This window comes from Paramisgurnus dabryanus, chromosome 1 (assembly GCF_030506205.2).
Source record: "Paramisgurnus dabryanus chromosome 1, PD_genome_1.1, whole genome shotgun sequence".
In the NCBI taxonomy this organism is placed as follows: Eukaryota; Metazoa; Chordata; class Actinopteri; order Cypriniformes; family Cobitidae; genus Paramisgurnus; species Paramisgurnus dabryanus.
In genome coordinates this window covers 24857762-24880246 of record NC_133337.1, presented here as the reverse complement: position 1 = coordinate 24880246, position 22485 = coordinate 24857762, and the positions used below count along the sequence as shown (strand labels likewise).

At 42.9% G+C, this 22485-nt stretch overlaps 1 protein-coding gene across 1 annotated transcript; it reads right to left on the bottom strand.

The window, feature by feature from the left end:
- Window positions 1–951: 951 nt before the first annotated feature.
- Window positions 952–19030, bottom strand: LOC141283004 (uncharacterized). Its single transcript, XM_073816292.1, has 4 exons — window positions 18895–19030; window positions 3789–4142; window positions 3139–3227; window positions 952–2005 (listed from the first exon to the last, which is right to left on the bottom strand). The coding sequence occupies exons 1-4, from the start codon at window positions 19028–19030 to the stop codon at window positions 1847–1849; spliced, it is 738 nt and encodes a 245-aa protein (XP_073672393.1). The 3' UTR covers window positions 952–1846.
- Between the last annotated feature and the right edge of the window lie 3455 nt (window positions 19031–22485).

The following is a 22485-nucleotide window of genomic DNA, read 5'->3' as shown; positions in this document are numbered from 1 at the left end:
AATACTGAATAAAAAATAATGTTTTAGTCGTCACTATGATTTGTTAGAAGTATTTATTTGTTGTGTATACATACTTTCAATTTATTTTAGCACAAATATCTCCACCAAACAAATGAAAGTTGTTGAGTGCTTAATGGCTGCTACTATTAGTTATTAATTTAAACTGTTAAAATCATTTAAATTTACCCGTTATAACCCGCAATTAGTTAAACATTGATGTACTGAAAAAGTGTAGAATTTTTTTTGAAAATAAAGTTTAGATTTGTTTATGCATAGCAGAAGTCAAAGTTCCCCAGTTTACTGAAATGCAACCACAGTTTTATATTTATATAAATATATAGACTAATTATTTAAAAAGGTTAAAGGTCATAACAATATGATACATTACTGTACAGATGTGCTAGTAAATGTTATAAATTAGAAGGAAGTTTCCTTTCCTCAGCAAGCGTAACTAAACCCCTTGGTATTTAACCCAGGAGAACCCAAGAAAATTTTGTGTAGCAGCAATTAACATTGGCCAAATTTGACCCTGTGGGTTCTCCACGGTTAACAAAAACAATGCTGAACTCACAGCGTATGCCCAAATTTATGAGATGGTCCTCACTGCAGAACACAACATCCAGAGAGCGAGGTTGGATCTAGATCCAACTCCTCCCACTTTATATTTGCTCCGCCAAATGAACCAGTATATTCGTGTTGTTGCAGCCTGCAATTAGTTGCAACCTGTGGTCGCCAACGTTTGCTCTTATCAATTTAAGTCTATGTTTGATTAATAATATAGTCGAGAAAGATTCATAATTTAGTAATTATTGATCACAGTTAAGTGTAAGGGGCACGTTCCCGACAGGGTGAAATCACCGGTGACCCGGTTGGCTGTACATTATCCCACTTATTACAGGGCTATTTCTATATGAGTAAATATAAAAACACAATTTTATTTGATATCTTTTATTAGCACATTTGTAAGAGAAGTAAACCTACTGCAAGTGAAATATGTTAAAATACGCGTTAAAACAAGTTCAAAGTTCATACAAGATAAACACTCAATTTATATATTCATAGGTATTAAACTGTGCATGGTAAGATTACTCATAGTAGCCGAAATGTTTTACTCCAAAACATTATACCAAAAAAAACCCTACATTTGACCTTAAAGGCACTAGTTTTACAAACAGTGTAAATTGATTATAATGCTTCAGATCTATATGGGTCCACTATACAGATGTACAAGATTAGTGTTGAAGTTAATGCAACAATAAGGTATTGATACAGTATTAGTTCTGAACACCTACAGTATTGTTAAAAAAAAGAATCACAGAAGGAAAGTTGAAATAAAATAAAAGTTAGCAACAGAAACACAACAACCACAGGCAGTCTAAGTTAAACATCAACTGTAAATAACCCACCACATGAAGACTAACTCACTCAAGATCTCTGAAGATTCAACACCATAACCAGCTTCACTTATTTCTGTTATGTCAAAGCTCTCATTAAGAATGATTAGTTAAGACTTATTATTTGCATTTTGTTAGTTGGAAGTCACCAGTATGTCAAATAATAACAATGTAATCTTCATTCGCTTTTTCTCCAGCACTATCTTCATGTTTCAGCTACATTTTCTTTTAGTATAAAATTGTGTTTGTGGAGTCGTTTAATCCTCCTCTGGTGAGATCTTGAGAGATTTACTGTGATGAGCTTTTATTTGAAGCTGTGTGATATTAGTTTAAGTTGTGTTTCTTGTTTTTTAGAAAGTGAAAACACAAAGTTAAAAACAATATAATATTGTAACAGTGATTAAGTGCCATTACTATTTTGATGACATTTTAACATTTGAGTATTTGCTGGTTCATTGTATAGTGTTGACACATTTTTTCATTGGTTGCTTGCTATCTTGGTAATCTTGCTTATCTGGGTTATATTTTGGTGAGAAAACATTTCCATCTGGTTGCAGTCTCCAAGATAATTTTGTGTTCTCCATCCCATTATCCTTCAGTTTCTGCTTTATCTGAAGAATAAAATCAATCATTATTACTGATTTCTGCTGTTAGACAATGACAATAACTCTGTCTAGATAAACAACACTACTGACACTTTACACTAGTACGCTACAAAATAAAGCCTAACACAAAAATGAATAACTTATTATTTTAACAACACATTGAGACTGAATAAGAGACACCTACTGAAAGAGTAACTGGTCAATTAGCTTTCCTATCAAGTAATCAGATGATAACTGACTGGTTATTCAGATTTATCTTAATATTTAAAACATTTGCTGGAAATTGATGCACATCTTTAGTCATATTTCAGTCATTCATAGTCCTTTTTTCATTGCTTGAGTCATTACATACAAAAAATGTTGAACTAGTTGAACCCCGAAAATGTCTCCTAAATTGAACATTTTCTGAAATGATGTGGCCAGCCAGCGAGGAATGTCTGGATTTGCAAGAATGGTTACAGTACTATATGTGTTGTTTGTTCAGTGTTTACAGTTGTGCACAGCTCTACCCAAAGGGAGTTTATGTTTGTTGTAAATAAGGGTGTATTTTTTCTTTTGCACAATGCTGTGAACAAATTAGAATTGCAAACAACATATGCTGTAAAAATGTGAAACATACAAATTCAGTGTCTTGTACTCAGTTACCTCACTAAATACAGTACTGTGTAACTTTACTGTATTTTTCAAATAGCTGTGCAAATAGTATATAGTGTAGTGCTGTCTTGAGTATTTTCAGGTAGTGTCATCAAGATCGGACTTTTTGCATCGGAAAACATTTATAGAGTAAACTGTCATAATGAAAACATGACAAAGCCATTTGACTCTCTTGTTCATAAACAATGGTGTCAGGACTTTTCATCTTGATGACACTGACACTTTCATTGACATGAATACTTGCTTTTGAGGAATGACCTATCCATTTTGAAGTGACACGCTTTTGCAGATTATGAACAAGACTTTGCAGTTTGTACTAATTGTTTTGAGAACTGCATTAACTTTTGTGCAAATGTAAATAGTGATGCAAATTACATTTGATCATTAGGTGTCTTTCCTGGGTATTCATTTCATGGATGCTTGTGTGCGTTTGTGTGTGTGTGTGTTTTGGATAGTGCAGCATAATAATAAAGGTTACTACTTACCAACTTTAAGATGCTATCCAACACTGCAGGGTCATTCAGATTGTTGTCAGATTTGACCTCCACTCTCACGATCTCTTTCATTGACTCCGCTAAAAACATCACAAGTTGAATTAATTGTTGGCTGCTGAAATGTACAGAAAACAACAATAAACAAGTTAAACAAATCTGTTGATAATTTAATGAGTCTTCATAAAGAGGGGAAACATAAATATACGATGATATGGGTTGGATTAACATAAGGGCTAGATGGGGTTGAAGCTTCAGGGCCCAAGAAAGGAGCGAGCCTGTGAGAAAAGAAAAGCTAAACTTATAGCCAAACATTCAAAACTGAAAACAAGACTGTGATATTGGGTGCATTTATTCTCAAAAAGCAGAGCTCAATTATTGGAGCACAGTCCAGCTTAATCTGCATTATTGTCTGTGGGATGTCCTTAACTAACTAAACCTAAGGGACTCGGTCTCGACTCAGACTTGCTTCCTCAAAGACTCGGTCTTGACTCGGACTCGACTGTATTTGAACAGCAACGGACTCTGTCTCAACTTGGTCTCGACCCTTCAAAGACTCGGTCTTGACTCTGACTCGGAATAGGCGGTCTCGTCCCCATCACTAGTCATTGGCCATTAGCATATATTATAAAACCTAAACTTACTATCCATGCAGATGAAAGGAACGGTTATCACACAATCTTCATCTACTAATAGACCCTTGGAATTTCCAGCACCACAACCTTGGTTCACCCCGGTAAAGTTAGGGTCTCCAGGTCCCCATTTAATGGAGGATGTGGAGAAATTTGATCCATCTGACCACTTCCACGAGTCCCTAAACAGACCAGTCCATGCTTCAGTGATTGAACTTGCTTGCATTATTTGTACGAGTAGGTCATTGTCAGCTTGAGTCCAAATGGTTGCCAGGTCTGTGTAATGTTGTCTGCAGTAGATCTGAGCTTGACGCCAGGTCACCGCATTGTTGATTAAAACAGACCTGTTTGCTCCTGTTTGAGTTTCTATAAAAAATATAAAAAAATCAAAGAATTATATTACATTTTTACACTTTGTACTACTTCATGAAGTAGGTTCATTAGTCTCAAGGTCTGATAAGGTGAATTGTCAGTAATGTGTTCTTTTCTGCTAGTCTAGACCAGTTGTATGTAAACAGATTATTTTAAAGTAGTCGGAACGTAATTAAAGTATTTTTTTTTTTTATTAAAACGACAGGCCTGATGAATGCTTTTTTTCTGATTGGTTAAGAAACGTTTTAACGGTGTTGATTATTTTTCAATAAATGCACACCTGACCTGTTAAATGTCTTAAAATAACCACCAGAGCAATGATTGTGGTAACCGTGGTATAAGAGTAATAACCAGAGTTGTATAGTACTTAAGTATTTTTACTTTCTACATAAAAGTAAATTTTCAATTATCCGTATTTTATTAGTGTTTTTCTTTGGAAAACATACATTCCAAAACATACTATCATAATTTTTACTCCACTACATTTCATAATTTCAAGTTTTTGGTTTATATTTAATATTTAAGTACATTAAACATCTAGTATTTTTTTGTACTTTTACTTAAGTAAAAATTATTTTCGTACTTTTACTCAAGAAAGTAAAAGTACACAATTTTTATGTAATTAGGCATTAAATCAATTTTAATATGCAATATATAATGAATACACAGTATGATTCTATGCTTTAGAATGTAGTGAACGTCTTTTAGTAAAGAAAAGTAAATTTTTTCCCAAGACAAACATTCTGATAAAGCACATATGCTTGGAAAATGTACTAAAATACTTGAGTATTATACACCTCTGGTAATAATACATTTGCATATTTTTTTATGTTTTTTTCAGTTTCATATGTTTATTAATTGTTATGCATGTTGTTTGTTTGTTTTTGTTTTTATTTGTATGTCTCACTGTAAAATCAAATAGTATACCTTACGTTAAAAATGCTAGTATGTTTACTTGTTTTTAACTAAAATGTTGAGTTTACTTAAAATTGCTAATTGTTGTTTAAATGTTAAAATTCACACAACTGAAGCAATTTAAGTAAAGTGACACAAAATATCCAAGACGTTCTATTGAGCATGCGCATTTGATCGCAATTGCCCTCCTCCACACCTGTTTCTAAATGGACATTTACCACAAAATGTATCACATTAAATCTCCAGTTTGTGTTTTTGTTATGGGTTCATCTGAAGTCACCATTTTCGTAATTACTGTTGCCTTTAGTTAGACATTTGTCCCTTGACATTCACTGAACTAACTCTCCTCTTTTAGCAATTGCAACAGTGTTTTAATAAAACCATTAGTTCATTGCTTGATGTAGGAGATAAGCCTGTCAGATCATCTGGGGTTAATTTAATTATTATATTGTACCAAGTTGTTAATTAAACATTTGTTTATAAATAAATGGTAAAGAAAATAAAGCACATAAAAATGCTGCTCATATCGCACTTTTCCAAAATAACACCGCTTTATGGTGTTTTATTGATGCTTAAAGCTCCACTGTGTAGGATCTACTCCCATCTAGCGGTGAAAGTCTATATGACAAGTAACTGAATATTACTTTCTAGCCCCCCCCATTCGGAACGCGTTTTAACTCGTACAGTGGCCCAGCCGTGTCATGCCAAGGTTAACATGGCTTCCAGTAGCTACAAAGCAAAAGCAATGAGAAAAAATGAACAATTTGTAATGTCCTTTGCCTGTGATCCATCAAAGCACACAGATTTATGTTTAACATGAAAAAAGTCTGATTGTCATGATATGTCCGCTTAAAATCACATACAAAAAGCAACCATGACGGGTTTAAATGGACGCGAACTAATATAATGTCAAAGTACAATGCTTATGTTTTAAGTAAACAATACATGTCCGTGTATATGTAAGAGCTTTCTCTCATATTGGTGAAAAAAGATCGCGCAACATTCACAAGCTTGTAAAATGAAACGAAAGACGCCCAGATCACACGCTTTTATCAGAGTATTATGTCAGACATTATGTCAGAGTACAATGCTTATGTTTTAAGTAAACGTTACATGTCCGTGTATATGTAAGAGCTTTCTCTCATATTGGTGAAAAAAGATCGCGCAACTTTCACAAGCTTGTAAAATGAAACGAAAGACGCCCAGATCAGACGCTTTTATCAGAGTATTATGTCAGACATTATGTCAAAGTACAATGCTTATGTTTTAAGTAAACGTTACATGTCCGTGTATATGTAAGAGCTTTCTCTCATATTGGTGAAAAAAGATCGCGCAACTTTCACACGCTTGTAAAATGAAACGAAAGACGCGCAGATCAGACGCTTTTATCAATGAAAGGCTAAAAATAGCGCTGTCACCGTGTGTTTGTGCTAGAGGTCAGAAAAGATGAAAAACATTTATCTCAGTACCTCAGATTACATAAATGGGCGGAGAGACGGCGTGTGTCCGTTCGGACACATTAAACCACATGCATGTTTACACTAACAAGTGTTATGCATAATCATGCTAAAGTTAGCCAAGGAACTATAAAACTTCAAGTTTACAACATGGACTGTATAGATGTAAACGAATATGCTGAATTACCTGTGGAGAATATAGAAAGTAAACTTCAGTGTCCCTTGAGCCCCATCTTGGAAAACTAACTCCAATATTGACTTTGGTCTTTATGTTTTTCCTGTCACGTTGTCGTTTAAAATCCCCGTTTCGCTTCCTTGGCGGCTTGTTTTAATGTCCTCGAGAATATGTCTTCAACAGGCTTTCAAATCAAAGCATTAGATCGCAGGTTCATCACGGTGTGCGGTTGTTGTAAAATCCGAAGGATTCAGCTACGCAGGTCACAGGCTAGATACGTCATCAAGCCTGGTTTATTTAAATCAACTGAGCATTACATTCGCAAGTCATACGCATATTACATCAATTTACAATTAACTAAGAATAATTGTCAGCTTTATAATTGTTAATATTCTGAAATAAGACTGTCTTGATGACGTATACCGCCTACACATGCAACCTACGGAGGCTACAGCTATCGGCCACCTGAGTGTAGAGTGAAAGCGCGAAAGGCGGAGCTTGAATTTCAGGAATGTCCCTCGTCGGCGAATGTATTTCAAAGATGGAGGCACAACATGGATTCAGCCAGAGAGCGCTTCGACGGTATGCATTTTAAATAGCAGATTCCCTTTCAGTCGGTCACTACGACGTCACGTCGTGACCGACGAATTGGGAACTCGCTTAGAGAGACCAATCTGCTTCGAATACTACTAAAACGCCAATGAACTTGGCATTGAGATATTTGCATAATGCTGGCGCCGCCCCGCCAGGTGCGTATATAAGCAGCAGGTGCAAATGAGGAAATTAGCTTTTTATCGCTTCGAAAGCCGGCAGTATCTGCTACTGAGAAGCTACTCTACTCTGGTGGGATTCGATTGCTGAAGTTGGTTGGACTAGCAGTACCACAGCGGACGCTTCGCTTAATTCCACGACTCTACATCTTTATTTTGTTTTGAGTTTAGTGTGTGCGTTGCCTTCCTGTGCGCTCATCAACTAAGCATCTGAGTGAATTTCCCTAAAAGAGTGATACGAGAGAGCTTTGTGCCTTGTTAAAGGCAGCCACTCTCTCGTATATCCGGACATCAGCGTCCTTTTCAGGATGGCTTTTCGTCCGTGCGATCTTGGGTGCGGCAAGTACATGGGTCCGAAGGACGGTCACGAGCGTTGTCTTTCGTGTTTGGGCATCGAGCACGCAGAGGCAGCGTTCGCTGGGGGTAAGTGTTCTCACTGCGAGAACATGTCCCTTGTGGATTTGCGCAGACGGTTGTCTTTCCTCCGGGAAAAACACAACCCTCGTCATGCGAGTGCTGAACGCCGCCACGGTGCGGCTGTGAAGCTCTCAAAAGACGACCTGCGCATCACTGTGCTGAGCCGAGCGGGGGATTCGTCCTCAGGCTCTCAGCCTTCTCGTCCACAGCCGGTTGATGTGCCGATGGAGACTTCAGCGTCGTGTTCTACGATGACTCTAGAATCCATCGTGCCGCCCTCCGGGTCCACCGACGCCGCAGCATCCGAGGGTGGGCCTCCTCCCCCTGACGTGGACCCCGACGCCCTTCCTCCCTCTGGTCGGGTTGGGACGCCGGAGTTCGATCCAGAGATGGTGGCCGTGCTCGCTCGAGCGGCGGAGACCGTAGGGTTAGAGTGGGTTCCCCCCCCTCAGCCCGAACCGTCCCGCCTGGATGATTGGTTCTTTGGAGCTGCCCGGGTTTCACAACCCTCTCCACCGGTGCCTTTCTTCCCCGAGGTGCACGAGGAGCTGACTAGAACCTGGAAGTCGCCGTTTTCCATGAGATTACGGCCGTTTCAGCCCTCCCCCCTCACCTCCCTCACCAGCGGAGCCGCTAAGGGTTATACGGGGATCCCTCCCGTGGAGCGTGCCGTCGCGATGCAGCTGTGTCCGGCACACGCTCCCTCTTGGAAGGACCGCCCAACCCTCCCCTCTCGTGCCTGCAGACAGTCCTCCGGTTTAACGGGCGCTGCCCACCAGGCATGTGGAGAGGCGGCCTCAGCCCGGCACGCAATGGCGTTGCTGCAGGTTCACCAAGCCAAAGCCTTGAGGGATCTGCACGAGGGAGGACACGACTCGCCTGTCCTTTCGGAGCTCCGGGCTGCCACTGACCTGGCTCTTCGCGCTACGAAGGTGACAGCGCAGGCGATTGGTCGTGCCATGTCCACGATGGTGGTCCAGGAACGCCACTTATGGCTATGTCTGGCTGACATGTCGGAAGCGGACAAGAACAAGTTTTTGGACGCTCCAGTGTCACAGGCTGGCCTCTTCGGTGGAGTCCTTTGCCCAGCAGTTCTCCGCCGCCCAGAAGCAGACAGAGGCGATCGCACAGATCATGCCCCGGCGCAAGCGACCTGCATCTCGCCCTCCAGCGCCGGCGGGCCCGTCTGCTCCTCGCCGAGGGCGCCCTGCGGCGGCTGCCTCCGCCCCCCCCACTAGAAGATCTTCCAGGCCACGGAAGGGGAACAGCCGTCGACAACCCGCCCCGCCCGCCCCACCCGCTTCCCGTGGCAAACGGAAGACGAAGCGGCCCTGAGACGGGCGACCTGGGATTGGATGGGATCACTCTACGGGAGACGGTGATGGCATCGCTCCCTCCACCGGTAGAGGGCCGGGTGGAGAATCCTTGGTTTCCTTTTGTTTCTGTTCCGCCGGCTTCTCAGCCGGCACCCACAAAACCACAAAAAGAGTGCATTCCTATTCCTTCTCCAGGTCTTCAGAGGATCGAGAGAGATGTGAGCGGGCATTCACATGCTCTTCCTCCCTCTCCTCTATCGCCAGCGGGTGTTCTGAGGAGTTCCAGCTCTCCGCTGAGGAGACGGGACCACCAGCACCCTCCTCGGAGTCTGTGCTCTCCGCTGAGGAGACCAGACGACCGTCACCCTCAGCGGGCTCAGGTCAGTGTCACACACACACATACTGTAGATACTTATGCTGCCTCAGCAGACGTACCGGCAGTACCACCTGTCCCGCTCAGCCGCCCCACCGCGGGTACCCCGACAGTGCCGTTAATTCCCCTCGTACGGTCCCTGGGGGCGTGGCTTCAGCTTCCCAGCCCGTCTCGTTGGGTTTTACGCACTGTTCGCCTCGGTTACGAAATTCAATTCATCCGGCACACACCCAAATTCTCGGGCATTCGTTTCACCACGGTGAAAGCGTCCGATGCACACGTACTGCGTGCAGAGGTCGAAGTCCTGTTGGCGAAGGACGCGATCGAGCCGGTCCCTCCAACCGAGATGAGATCGGGCTTCTACAGCCCGTATTTTATAGTACCCAAAAAAGGCGGCGGGTTGCGACCGATCTTGGATTTGCGCGTTCTGAACAAATCTCTGCAGAAGAGATCCTTCAGGATGATAACACCGAAGCAAATATTCAATTCAATTCGCCCCCAAGATTGGTTTGCGGCAATAGACCTGAAAGACGCGTACTTTCATGTGTCCATAATCCCTCGTCACAGACCGTTTCTCCGGTTTGCGTTCGAGGGACGGGCATACCAGTACAAAGTTTTACCGTTCGGGCTATCCCTCTCTCCCCGTGTGTTCACGAAAGTAGTGGAGGCGGCGTTAAAACCCCTCAGAGAGAGCGGCGTTCGCATATTGGCTTACCTCGACGATTGGCTTATAATAGCGCATTCTCGACGGACGCTGTGCGAGCACAGAGATTTAACGCTTCGGCATCTCGCCCGTTTGGGTCTTCGGGTCAACTGGGAAAAGAGCAAACTCTGCCCCACGCAGAGGATCTCTTTTCTCGGGATGGAACTGGACTCGATCGATTTATCGGCGCGTTTGACAGAAGAGCGCGTCCAGTCAATTCTGACTTGCCTCGGTTCATTCCGAGGGAAGAATGCGGTCCCGCTGAAACAATTTCAGAAGCTCCTGGGGCATATGGCTGCAGCAGCGGCCGTGACACCGCTCGGACTGCTCCATATGAGACCGCTTCAGCGTTGGCTTCACGATCGAGTCCCGAGGAGAGCGTGGCGCGCCGGCATCCATCGTGTAACCATTACACCTGCGTGTCGCCTAACATTCCCCCCGTGGTCGGACCCCGCGTTTCTCAGGTCCGGTGTGTCCATGAGACAGATCGCTCAGCATGCTGTTGTACACACAGATGCGTCCGACACGGGCTGGGGTGCCACGTACGACGAGCTTACGGCTTCGGGGGTGTGGACAGCACCCCAGTTGCACTGGCATATCAATTGCCGAGAGTTGTGGGCAGTATATCTGGGACTCGTACGCTTCGCTACGGAGCTGCGAGGAAAGGATGTACTAGTACGCACCGACAACACTGCGACCGTTGCGTATATCAACCGTCAAGGCGGTTTGCGCTCCCGTCACCTGTCGCATCTCGCTCGTCATCTCCTCCTTTGGAGTCAGAAGCATCTGAGGTCCCTTCGTGCCATTCACATTCCGGGCTCGCTCAATACAGCAGCGGACGCGCTTTCTCGAGCTGCGCGCCCCGGCGAATGGCGACTCCACCCCCAGACGGTCCAGCTAATTTGGAAGAAGTTCGGTCGTGCGCAGATAGATCTGTTTGCGTCGCCGGACGATACCCACTGTCGCCTGTTTTATTCACTAACCGAGGGCAGCCTCGGCGTGGACGCATTGGCACACAGCTGGCCTCGGGGGATGCGCAAATACGCATTCCCCCCAGTGAGCTTAATCGCACAGACACTGTGCAAGGTCAGGCAGGACGAGGAGAACCTTTTACTGATCGCCCCATATTGGACGAGCAAGAATTGGTTTCCAGAGTTAATGCTCCTCGCGACAGCCCCTCCCTGGCGGATTCCCCTGAGGAAGGACCTTCTTTCTCAAGGAGGGGGCACATTATGGCACCCGCGCCCCGACCTGTGGGATCTCCATGTGTGGTCGTTGAGCGCGCGCAAGGTTTAAGTGATTTACCGCAAGCGGTATCTAACACAATCAACGCGGCACGCGCTCCGTCTACGAGACGGGCTTACGCGTTTAAATGGAACCTTTTCGTCACCTGGTGCTCTTCGCAACGCGAGGACCCCAGAGAATGCCCTATTAACACCGTGCTTTTATATCTTCAACATAGGTTAGACGGTAGGCTGTCACCCTCCACCATTAAAGTTGATATCGCCGCTATTTCTGCTCATCACTCACTTATTAACGGCAGAACAGTTGGCCAGCATGATTTGGTTGTTAGATTTCTAAGAGGCGCTCGTAGGCTAAACCCCTCGCGCCCTCCTTCTATTCCTCCCTGGGACCTGTCCATGGTGCTGAAAGCCCTGCAGGCCCCCCCGTTCGAGCCTTTGCAGTCTGTGAGTCTGAAGCTTTTATCAATGAAAGCTCTGACCCTGCTAGCATTGGCCTCAGTGAAGAGAGTAGGGGATTTACATGCATTCTCTGTTGACGACTCGTGCCTTCAGTTTGGTCCTGCTGCCTCAAGTGTAACATTGAGGCCCAGACCAGGTTACGTGCCCAAAGTTCCCACTACTCCTTTCAGAGATCAAGTGGTGAGCTTGCAAGCGCTGCCTCCGGAGGACGCAGACCCAACCGTGGCTTTGTTGTGCCCCGTACGCGCACTGCGACTCTACGTGGATCGCACGCAAAGCCTCCGGACCTCAGACCAGCTCTTTGTTTGTTATGGTGGCCAGCAGAAAGGGAAAGCTGTCACTAAGCAGAGGATGTCTCATTGGATAGTTGATACTATCGCCCTGGCTTATAATCTGCAGGGTATTCCTTGCCCCTTTAATTTGAGAGCACACTCCACACGGAGCGTTGCCTCATCTTGGGCTCTAGCTCGTGGTTCCTCGCTAACAGACATCTGTAGAGCTGCTGGTTGGGCGACACCTAATACGTTCATTAGATTTTACAGTGTTCGTATCGAGCCTGTATCCTCTCGTGTTCTTTCCTCACCAGGGGGAGCACGGAGAGCAGACTCGCAGGTCGGCTTGCAGCCTCCAACTGATGCTTCATAACTGTGTCAGTATGGAAGGCCTTCAGAGCAAGAATGCGTAATGGTTTGAATTGCTCTTCCTCCGCTGCCTTGGCAGCCTTTGTTGCGGAGCATTGGCTGTCAGCCTTCACTAGCTGCATCCTCGCGAACCTATGTGTTGGCTCGGGCTCCACATTGTGTCCCACCGGGTTCCTTTGTGAGTATTTTTCCGTGGGGTTAATCCTACTAGCCCACGTTTCCCTTAGCAGAGCACTGCTTTGCTTACACAGCCACGGCTGTCATTTTACCTCAACTACGGTTGACTTTCGCCCACCATTAACCCTTAAGACGGGTGGTGGCTTCCGCAGCGTTCCTATCCCGCTCAGGTAGGGCGCTTCCCAGTCGCTGGCACTTCTGTGGGGTTAAAGGAACATCTAGTGCCCGGCCTTCTGCCTTAAAACCTAATTCTCCTTATCCTTAAGTGGAACCGGAGGGCTTTACGCAGACACTGGAAGAGGTCAGCCCCTAGTGGCGTTTTGGTAGGGATTCCCAATTCGTCGGTCACGACGTGACGTCGTAGTGACCGACTGAAAGGGAACGTCTCGGTTACGGATGTAACCCTCGTTCCCTGAAGGAGGGAACGGAGACGTCACGTCCCGTCGCCACAGGTGCTGCCACCTGCTGTTACGGCCGGTCACACTTTCCGGCTTTCTCAGCGAAAAAGAAGCTAATTTCCTCATTTGCACCTGCTGCTTATATACGCACCTGGCGGGGCGGCGCCAGCATTATGCAAATATCTCAATGCCAAGTTCATTGGCGTTTTAGTAGTATTCGAAGCAGATTGGTCTCTCTAAGCGAGTTCCCAATTCGTCGGTCACGACGTGACGTCTCCGTTCCCTCCTTCAGGGATCGAGGGTTACATCCGTAACCGAGACGTTCTACACTTACGAGAATACTTTGATTAGTGGGTGGGAAGTAATTACACATGAATGAGCACATACTTTTGAAAGAAAACATGGGTTTTTGTTAAGAATTAACTCAATAAAGTACACAGTAGAGCTTTAAATGAGACATCATGATTTCTGATACAAATCTCAATGATGGTGAAGATAAATGGTAAGAAAGTTGCACAATTTTGTCAAGTTGCAATGCATGATGGGAGCTATGAATGAGTAAGTTAACCTTAAATTTGCCTTTTTAGTTTGCTTTGGAAAAATATGGGCAATCGGTGTCCTTAGTTTTTTTAAGTAAACTGAACATGTTAGAATTTACAGTGTACGAATGGAAGTTAGCATTGTGCTAAATCCGACATATTTATGTTAACTTTGATTTGTACGTTCATTAATATACATTGTCCCATCTAAATAAAATAAAAAAATATGAAAATAAAGACGATCTGAGAGATAAGAAGCTGGGAGTAAAATCTTCTCGTATGAAAAACTATAGGAGATCCCACAGTATTTATTTTAATGTTTGTTTAATAAATGCTTCCTCTACTCAGAATATTTCCTTTATCAGGTTGTGTTTGTATCATTTCTTACCATTCAAACAAAAAAAAGGATATACCCTCATGCAATTCTTATCTGTCCATCCGAAAACAGCTGATAACATAGAACATTCCTCTCTTCCATCCCAATTGTCTGGTTCTCCAGGACCCCAGTCAGAGTATGTAATGTTCTCATTTTGATGAGACCACCGCCAGCTATGCATGTCATTGTATATTCCAATCCAGGACAGTGAACTCATTGTATTGTATTGCACTATTTCTTGAAGACGTGTCCAGTTTTCATTGCTTTGAACAGTGGCCAGATCAATGTGGTTCTGTCTGCAGTAAGCTTGTGCATTATACCAGTTCTTGATCTGCCGGATCAAAATATACTCGTACTGACATGAGATGCTCTGGGTGAACAGACAAAGTCCTGTTGAGATGAAAGAATAGAAAGAAACAGGGATGTGTTGAATTGAGGGCCAGCTTTAACCCTTGTGTGGTGTTCGGGTCTGTGGGACCTGTTTTTAATGTTTACCAAAAGAAAAATTATGCAATTAATTGTTGTTTCAACCTCAGATTCATTGGCCTTGGCTCATCTTCTATAACGAAAATAAAAATAATCAACTTTATAATGACTGAACACCGTACAACCCCCTACACATTTATATTACATATGTGGTGTTCGGGTCCACTGGACCCGGGGGTAATAAGAGTGTAAAAATTGAATGTGCTATGTAACTTTACTCTGTTTTTCTCCTCTCTGGGACTCTTGTGAGTGCATGAGTGTGTTTGTATACATGTCTGTACATATGTGATGGATGCATGTCAGAGTTTTGTCCTTCTGCACTTGCTGTAGCAGCGCAAGGATACAACATGTTATATATCAAGCATGAACACTTGTCTGCCCCCACTGTCCCAAAAACTTTACCTTTTGTCTAACAGGAACCATTCTACATTTTACCATTATATCCCTTACAAAAAATAACCATGGTTGTATTATAGTAAAAGTGTAGTAATCATGGTAAATTGGTGTATTGATTACCATTTGTAAAACCATGAGTTTACCACAAAACCTATGGTGTGTGTGTGTGTGTGTGTGTGTGTGTGTGTGTGTGTGTGTGTGTGTGTGTGTGTGTGTGTGTGTGTGTGTGTGTGTGTGTGTGTGTGTGTTTGTGTGTGTGTGTATGAGTGTGTATGAGTGTGTGAGAGAGAGTGAGAAATAGAGAAAGTAAAATTTCATATCCAAGCATTTTCATAATTTTAGGTTGTAGCCAATAGCAACACATTGTACTGCAGTGTGTGTGTGGACATAAGATGGACAGGAAGACACAGTATACGTCTATAAAACACAAGAAATGCACATGCAACACAGCTACACAGTAAAAATCTGCTTCTTATGTGTTGTGCAGGCTGTCATGAACAGATTATGTGTTCAGTGTGGATAATGTGTTATGATACCGCATCTTTTCAGATGAGGCTTGTGCTGTATAGACGGACACAAATGTGTACAATTTCAAACTAAGTTCAAAGAATTAAACATAAAAGTGATGAAAAACTTATTTGAGATGAAAAAGTGCTGAAAATACTTATTTTAGAAAAACATCTGGAGGAGAATAGAATTTTCTTCTCTTATTTCATATTATCCCCAAAACGAATAGCACTTTAATCTATAAATAGTCCTCTACCAGTGGTAAATGACAAACATTAACCAAACATTCTGTCTATATTACTTGCAATAAGGCTTAAGTAATCATCTGTAAACAATATTACATAAATTTGTATGACTGCATTGGTTTAAAGATACGAATAATACAGCGGGTCCACTAGACCCACAAACATTTTCTAAGTAACAGAAATATGAACACCACACGAGGGTTAATGGTTATGTGCACTTCCATCTTGTAATTATACAACAACACAGCATCATTACTTATTATTAAAATTTGACAGCAAAATGTCTCTGTTCAGAAGCCTTAACTGAGTCAAATGAATGTTTTGTGTTTTTGCACATTGGTGTGTGAGCCAGAACTGGAACAAGGAGCCACTAACTGAGACAGAAACTGACTTTTATCTTCTAACAATAATGTGTTATCTAAACGTTGTCAAACAAGTAGCTTTCTTCCTGTAAGCTTAAAACTGACAAACTGAATTGTGGATCCGTCAGCATCATGTAACTGGCATTGCTCATGGCAGAAGTTGAACATTTCTCAACTTTTCCATCGCCAATCAGATCATCTAGATAAATAACCTAGTGCAGAGCCAGCCAATTGTTTATGCAAGACTTGTAAAACTTATTTAAGCGTACATGAAACGATATTAAATATCATGAGATGCAATAAAGTCAAATGACCCAAACCTTTCAGCAGCAGTAATCTCTTAAAACAACACTGACCTAAGAACAGCAGCAGATGAATCGATCTTTCCATGATATAATCGATCTGAAACATTGAAGACAACATCATGACAAACACATATGAACACAATGACTGAGCGCACACAAGTCAATAATAACAAGAAAATCTTCATGTTTACCTGAATCAACAGTCACGACTGAACATCAAGCAGTCTTTGTTTCTTCAGTCTTAACGTATTGACTTTTATTTCCTATACGACTTTATGCAAAACCTGTTTCAGTCTGGATATACGTAGACAATTCAGATTTTGTTAGCAATGATGCTTTGCATTCAAATAACAGATTTTACATCCAGAAAGCACAAATACAAATCAAGATATAAAGATCTCGAAAGATCTCAATAAAGATCTCTGTTAAAGAAACAAATAAAAAAACAATAAAACCATTACAGAAAATTCTAATGGTTTCCATTAAAATTCCAATAGGAACCATTAGCTTTAACTATTAAAACCACTACGCTGTAGTGTGTTTTGGGCCATATTCCATTAGAACAAATACAATTCACAATAAAACCAATAGAATTTCTGTGATGGTGTCTCTTGTTTTTTTAGAAGAGTTGAAAAGGAACTAGTAAAAAGACTTGAAAAACATTTCAGGTCATTCTTCATTAAACAGCACATCAGTTCTGAAACCTTAAAATAATAGGTTATCTATCCATTCAATAAGTTTTTAAAACAACGTGCATTATATGGGTAAATATGTCTATAGAAAATACATTTTCAGGGGTAAATGTTACTCCTTAAGTTTTAAAACGCAATTCTAAAGACCTTTATTTCTTTTTTATATAATGTTATGTTTACTGCATGTTACACAAACACCATGGCTCTTACTCTTACACATTTACAGACACAGGTGCAACAGGTTTACATCTGAGGCAAATTCTCAATGTAAATGATATGAATTACAGCCACAGGGAAATAAACAATCCGTAGCTTTAGTTCACAAGAAAAAAAAATGTTTGATCCCTTCATAGCTTGCATCCCAATTTCGAAGGCATCAGGATGCTGAATTTAAAGGCGAGACCACATTTGTCTCCAAATTGGAATGAGACCACTTCTCCATTTATATCATAACATACAGCCACTGGTCATTTTTCTTGAACCGGTTGAGCCCTACGGTCACTCACACATCTGTTCTTTTTTCTTAGTATAACCAGCTAATACCATGCTATAGCGTAAATCAGTGGTTGAGGTTATCCTCCCAAGCCCTATTCCATTCAAAGATCAGAGCTTTTGATGTGTACTTTTTTTGTGTTTTGTGTCTCATAGCGTGTCTAATTAAAACACACTTGGCTAATAAAGTTGCAAGTTGTTTTGAGTTTGGACAGCTCTTACACTTATTTCAGTTAAGGACTAGTCTAATCCCTGTCTGGGAAACCACCCCTAAGGGTTTTAAAGTCATCATCTGATAGTTGAATTATATGATTTCTGTCTGTGAAAATGCATCAGTCTGAATTCTGCGTTTTGTGCGAGTTATGTTACAAAAATGAAGAAATATCAGTTGGATGAGAAAATACTCATGCAAGTATTGTGTTTACATGTAAATATAAACACATAAAACATGCTTTTTTTAATGATAAACATCAAACAAATTTTTGGAATTGTCTGTGTGTTTTCTGGAAAAAAATATTTTAATGTCTGCAATGCTATTTGAATGTACAGCCTCGGATTGTAAACAAAATTTTAATGTAAATCAGTCCTAGAATCTTCAACCTGAAGAGACAGATTTTACATAAAAGCCTATTCATCATGATTTGTGTACGAAATCAAAACCAAAATGTAGACTTTGATCTTGTGAGCTTCAGTCCTGACAGTTGATGCAGGGAAACTAGAATGTTGTTCTGTAATTATTTATTGTTCTTTTTAAATGTGTTGGTCTGATTCAGCATGTTTATTCTACAATTAACAAATGAAGACATTCTGTAAGGAAAGCATGCTTTCTATTTGCTTTAAGCCAAAACTCAAAGTTCCAAAAAGTCAAATCTGTAGTTTGGTTGAATCATTAGTAAACATGGTCTCAAATGTTACAGCACTTTCAGGGCAGACGTTGGCCATTGGTTATAAAGAACCCTATGTTATTTTGAATGTCTTAAACAATATGGCGTATCGCAGCCACCACACTTGGCAGGAGTTATGTCCTGCTCCTTATGTGGGTGGCTAGCATTGAAGTCGCTCCCCTCAGACACCTTTATCTAAGGGCAGAGCTGCATGTTTCAGACCTGCTATCTTCACTGGGTTTTCAAGTGGGCTACTCACCAGTGTTTCATCAACTGGCCCACGACACCTTCATGGGCTTGACAGGGGAACCAGCATCCTGGCACTGCTCCCTCTGCCATTCAGGACTTCACTACTCAGCTCTGCCCCCTGTCCCCTCTGCCAGCCTGGTTAAGCCACACACAAATCTCTTTCTGCACCATCTCCATCCAGCTTGCTCCCGGTGATGACTCCCAGGCCCAGCCTGGCCACAGGAGCCTTGAAAGGATGCTGTGTTGATAGCCCCATACCTTGTTCTTGCTGGGCAGGCCACTCCTCTTCAGGGCTTTCAGCCATTCTTCGGCTTGGTTGAGCACCTCCTTCATGCTTGCTTTGTCAGTCAGATCAGCTCTGGACCTGGCTTCTCTGTGACTGTTGCCATGGTATCTTCACCAATCTTATACCGGAAGTGTTCCTGTACATGGCCCCACTTTAGGACCAAGCTTCTTGATTTCGAGGGTTTGAACTCCATCCTAGCTCCTGTGGTGAGTCCCATTCGGACTGGTTGCCATGACACAGGAAGGGCATGAGGGCCTCTGTGTGACTTTCCCCAATTGCTCTGCTCCTGGGAATTCTGGAGAGGGTCCGGTAGCACAGGCACAGCTGTTGCTCGTAGCCCCGTGTTGGCCAACCTGAATGTGGTTTTCGGACCTGTTCTCCCACCAAGACGGCTCCCCATTTCAGGGGCCGATCTGGGGGGATCAGTAGTCTCAGGCGAGGGGCACTGTGTTTTCCCCTGCCTTGAGTTTTTGGGTCTGGCCTCTGAGGAGGACAGACTAATAGAAACGGGTCTCTCAATCGTGGTTGTGCAGACTATTTTACATTCCAGAGCTCCCCCATCAGGAAATTATACGCATTTAAATGAAGACGTTTTATTACATAGTGCCAAGAGCGCTTATATGATCCGGTTAACTGCCCCTTTGGTACAGTTCTGTAGTTTTTATAGGATCATTTTTCAGCAGGGCTGTCTCCTTTGACCATTAAGACTTATGTGGCAGTTATATCTGCCTTAGTGGTTGGCCCCTCATTGAGTAGAGATCTATTCATGCTTTTCCTGTGTGGCACTCGGAGGCTGAGGCCTGTGAGTCAATTTAGGATCCCTGTGTGTGATCTGTCTGTAGTCCAGAAGGTCTTATCAGGTGGCACAATTTGAGCCATTGATACTATTTTAAAAAGTTTCTTACTCTGGAAACTATATTTCTCCAAGCTATTACCTCCCTTTAGAGGGTAGGAGTTGAATTGTCTCTCTCGGTTTCACTTAAATGCCTCGAGTTCGCTCCAGGCATTGTGAAGGCTTTCTACCCTAGGTCGGGTTACGTGCCTAAGGTTCGGAATAATATTCCACACCCCATAATATCGCAGGCTTTCAGCCCCCCACCTTTGAAGGATTTAGCCAGAGGGCGCTTAATTTGCTATGCCCAGTGCGTGCACCGGACATATATGTGCATAGTACTGCCCGGTTCAGGTGAACAGAGCAGGTATTTACATGCTTCGGTTTGCCCGGAATGGGTTCCTGGTCACCAAGCAGACTTTAAGTAGATGGATAGTTGAGGCTATCCCATGTGCTTATGAAGCCCCTTGACGGGCCATTCCTTTAAGCGTTAGAGCACTTTCAACTCAAGGTATGGCAACATATAGGGCCCTGTGGGCAGGGGCCTCAATCCAGGATATATGTGGTGCGGCATGCAGGTCCTCACTGCTCACTTTTAAAACTCAACTCTACTCCTGGGGATTGTGTATTTTGGTACTTGCAGACAGGCACTTAGTTGTCTGGTGGATTGGGTATAACGTTTCCCATAGCATCAGCTCTGACGCAGCGTTAAAGTTCCCTCGAAAGGAAACGTCTCTGGTTACGTACCTAACCCTTGTTTCCTGAGAATGGAACGAGATGCTGCGTCTCCCTGGTCATACTTCCGGTGTGCCTGTACAACCGCTTCAGCATATGCCAGATGAAGTGGACATTCCTTTCTTCAGTATTTATGCTCTCTGGCTTCCGTATAATTCAATTCAATTCAATTTTATTTATATAGCGCTTTTCACAAAAGTCAATTGTTTCAAAGCAGCTTTACATAAATAGAAGCAGTGAAAAGCACAGAAAACGACAGATAGCACAACAGAATACATGATAGCATGAGCAGTTAAATTTGCTGCGGCTATGACTCAATATTATAATTGCACGTATTACTAAAGCAACGTATAGAAGAGGAAGCTAGGTAAAGCCCAAAAAGGCTGCCTCCCCGGGGTGAAAAACCCCCTAGGAGAAAAAAAAAACCCGGGCTTTTATCCGAGGAAAAATAAGTCCTAGGAGGGAAAAACCCTTGGGAGAACGGAAATGGAGATTTAGCGGAGATTAAGCGGTTCTGCCGGTGATCGTTGGTCAGGTATCAGCTGGGCATAACGTTGAAGGACGGCCAGTAGATCAGAGGTGTGCCGACTTTCACATCTACCGGGACTGGGTCTGTTTGTCTCGTCCTCGGGTCAAGGACGAGACAGGGAGAGAAAAACAAAATCGTATTAGCGTAGCGGCCGTTCATATGTATTGAAGTGTCACACAGTGATGTGGTTTAACTCAGCTTAGTTCCAGACAGACTAAATATTGCGGCATAATTATGTTATCCACAGTTGAGGATTTAGCAAATTGGGGGCCCAATGCGAGGGTATATATGGTAAATAAGGGTCACCTTCCGATCTTTAAGAGAAAATGAAACCTGACGACCCGTTTGACTAAGGCCTAAAGCCCCACTGTCGTCGTTAATGCAGGTTCAGTGGCAAACGGGTCTATATTGTATACCATTTACAGGACCAGGAGAAAACGCCAAAACCATCGCAACCCGACCATACGTGTTAACCCGTTTGACTAAGGCCGGAAGCCCCACTGTCGTCGTTAATGCAGGTTCAGTGGCAAACGGGTCTGTATGGCATACTATTCATAAGACTTACGATAGCGCCAAAATCGCAACCCGACCATACATACCAACCCGTTTGACTAAGGCTTGAGGCCCCACTGTCGTCGTTAAATGCAGGTTCAGTGGCAAACGGGTCTGTATGGCATACTATTCACAAGACACACGAAAGCGCGAAAAACGCAACCCGACCATACATACCAACCCGTTTGACTAAGGCTGGAGGCCCCACTGTCGTCGTTAATGCAGGTTCAGTGGCAAACAGGTCTGTATGGCATACTATTCATAAGACACACGAAAGCGCGAAAAACGCAACCCGACCATACATACCAACCCGTTTGACTAAGGCTGGAGGCCCCACTGTCGTCGTTAATGCAGGTTCAGTGGCAAACGGGTCTGTATGGCATACTATTCACAAGACACACGAAAGCACCAAAATCGCAACCCGACCATACGTGCCAAACCGTTTGACTAAGGCCGGAAGCCCCACTGTCGTCGTTAATGCAGGTTCAGTGGCAAACGGTGGCAAACTATTTAATGCAATTCATTTTAAGTGTTCATGCAGAAAAGGTTTTTATTTATTTATTTGGTTGGTCTGTGTTATGACCGTGAGTGCTTTGTTCCGTGAAAATAACTATTGCGAGTTAAGAACCTTTACTAGACAAATTATGCGAATGCTTTGTTGAAGAGAAAAGTTTTAAGTCTAGATTTAAAATGATCGACTGTGTCTGATTCTCGGACATCGGTTGGTAAATCATTCCAGAGCTTAGGGGCTAAGTAGGAAAAGGATCTTCCACTTTTAGACACTTTTGATAGTCTAGGGATAATCAATAGGCCAGAATTTTGCGA

Bases quoted from the DNA above. Each gene is read 5' to 3' on its own strand.
- LOC141283004 (XM_073816292.1), bottom strand. From the start codon at position 19,030: ATGGCTGAAAGCCCTGAAGAGGAGTGGCCTGCCCAGCAAGAACAAGGT. The intron at 4,143-18,894 runs GTGCAGAAAGAG...TATTTTTTATAG, and splicing joins GAGCAAGCTGGATGGAGATG to AAACTCAAACAGGAGCAAAC. The intron at 2,006-3,138 runs GTAAGTAGTAAC...TTTATTCTTCAG, and splicing joins TGGATAGCATCTTAAAGTTG to ATAAAGCAGAAACTGAAGGA.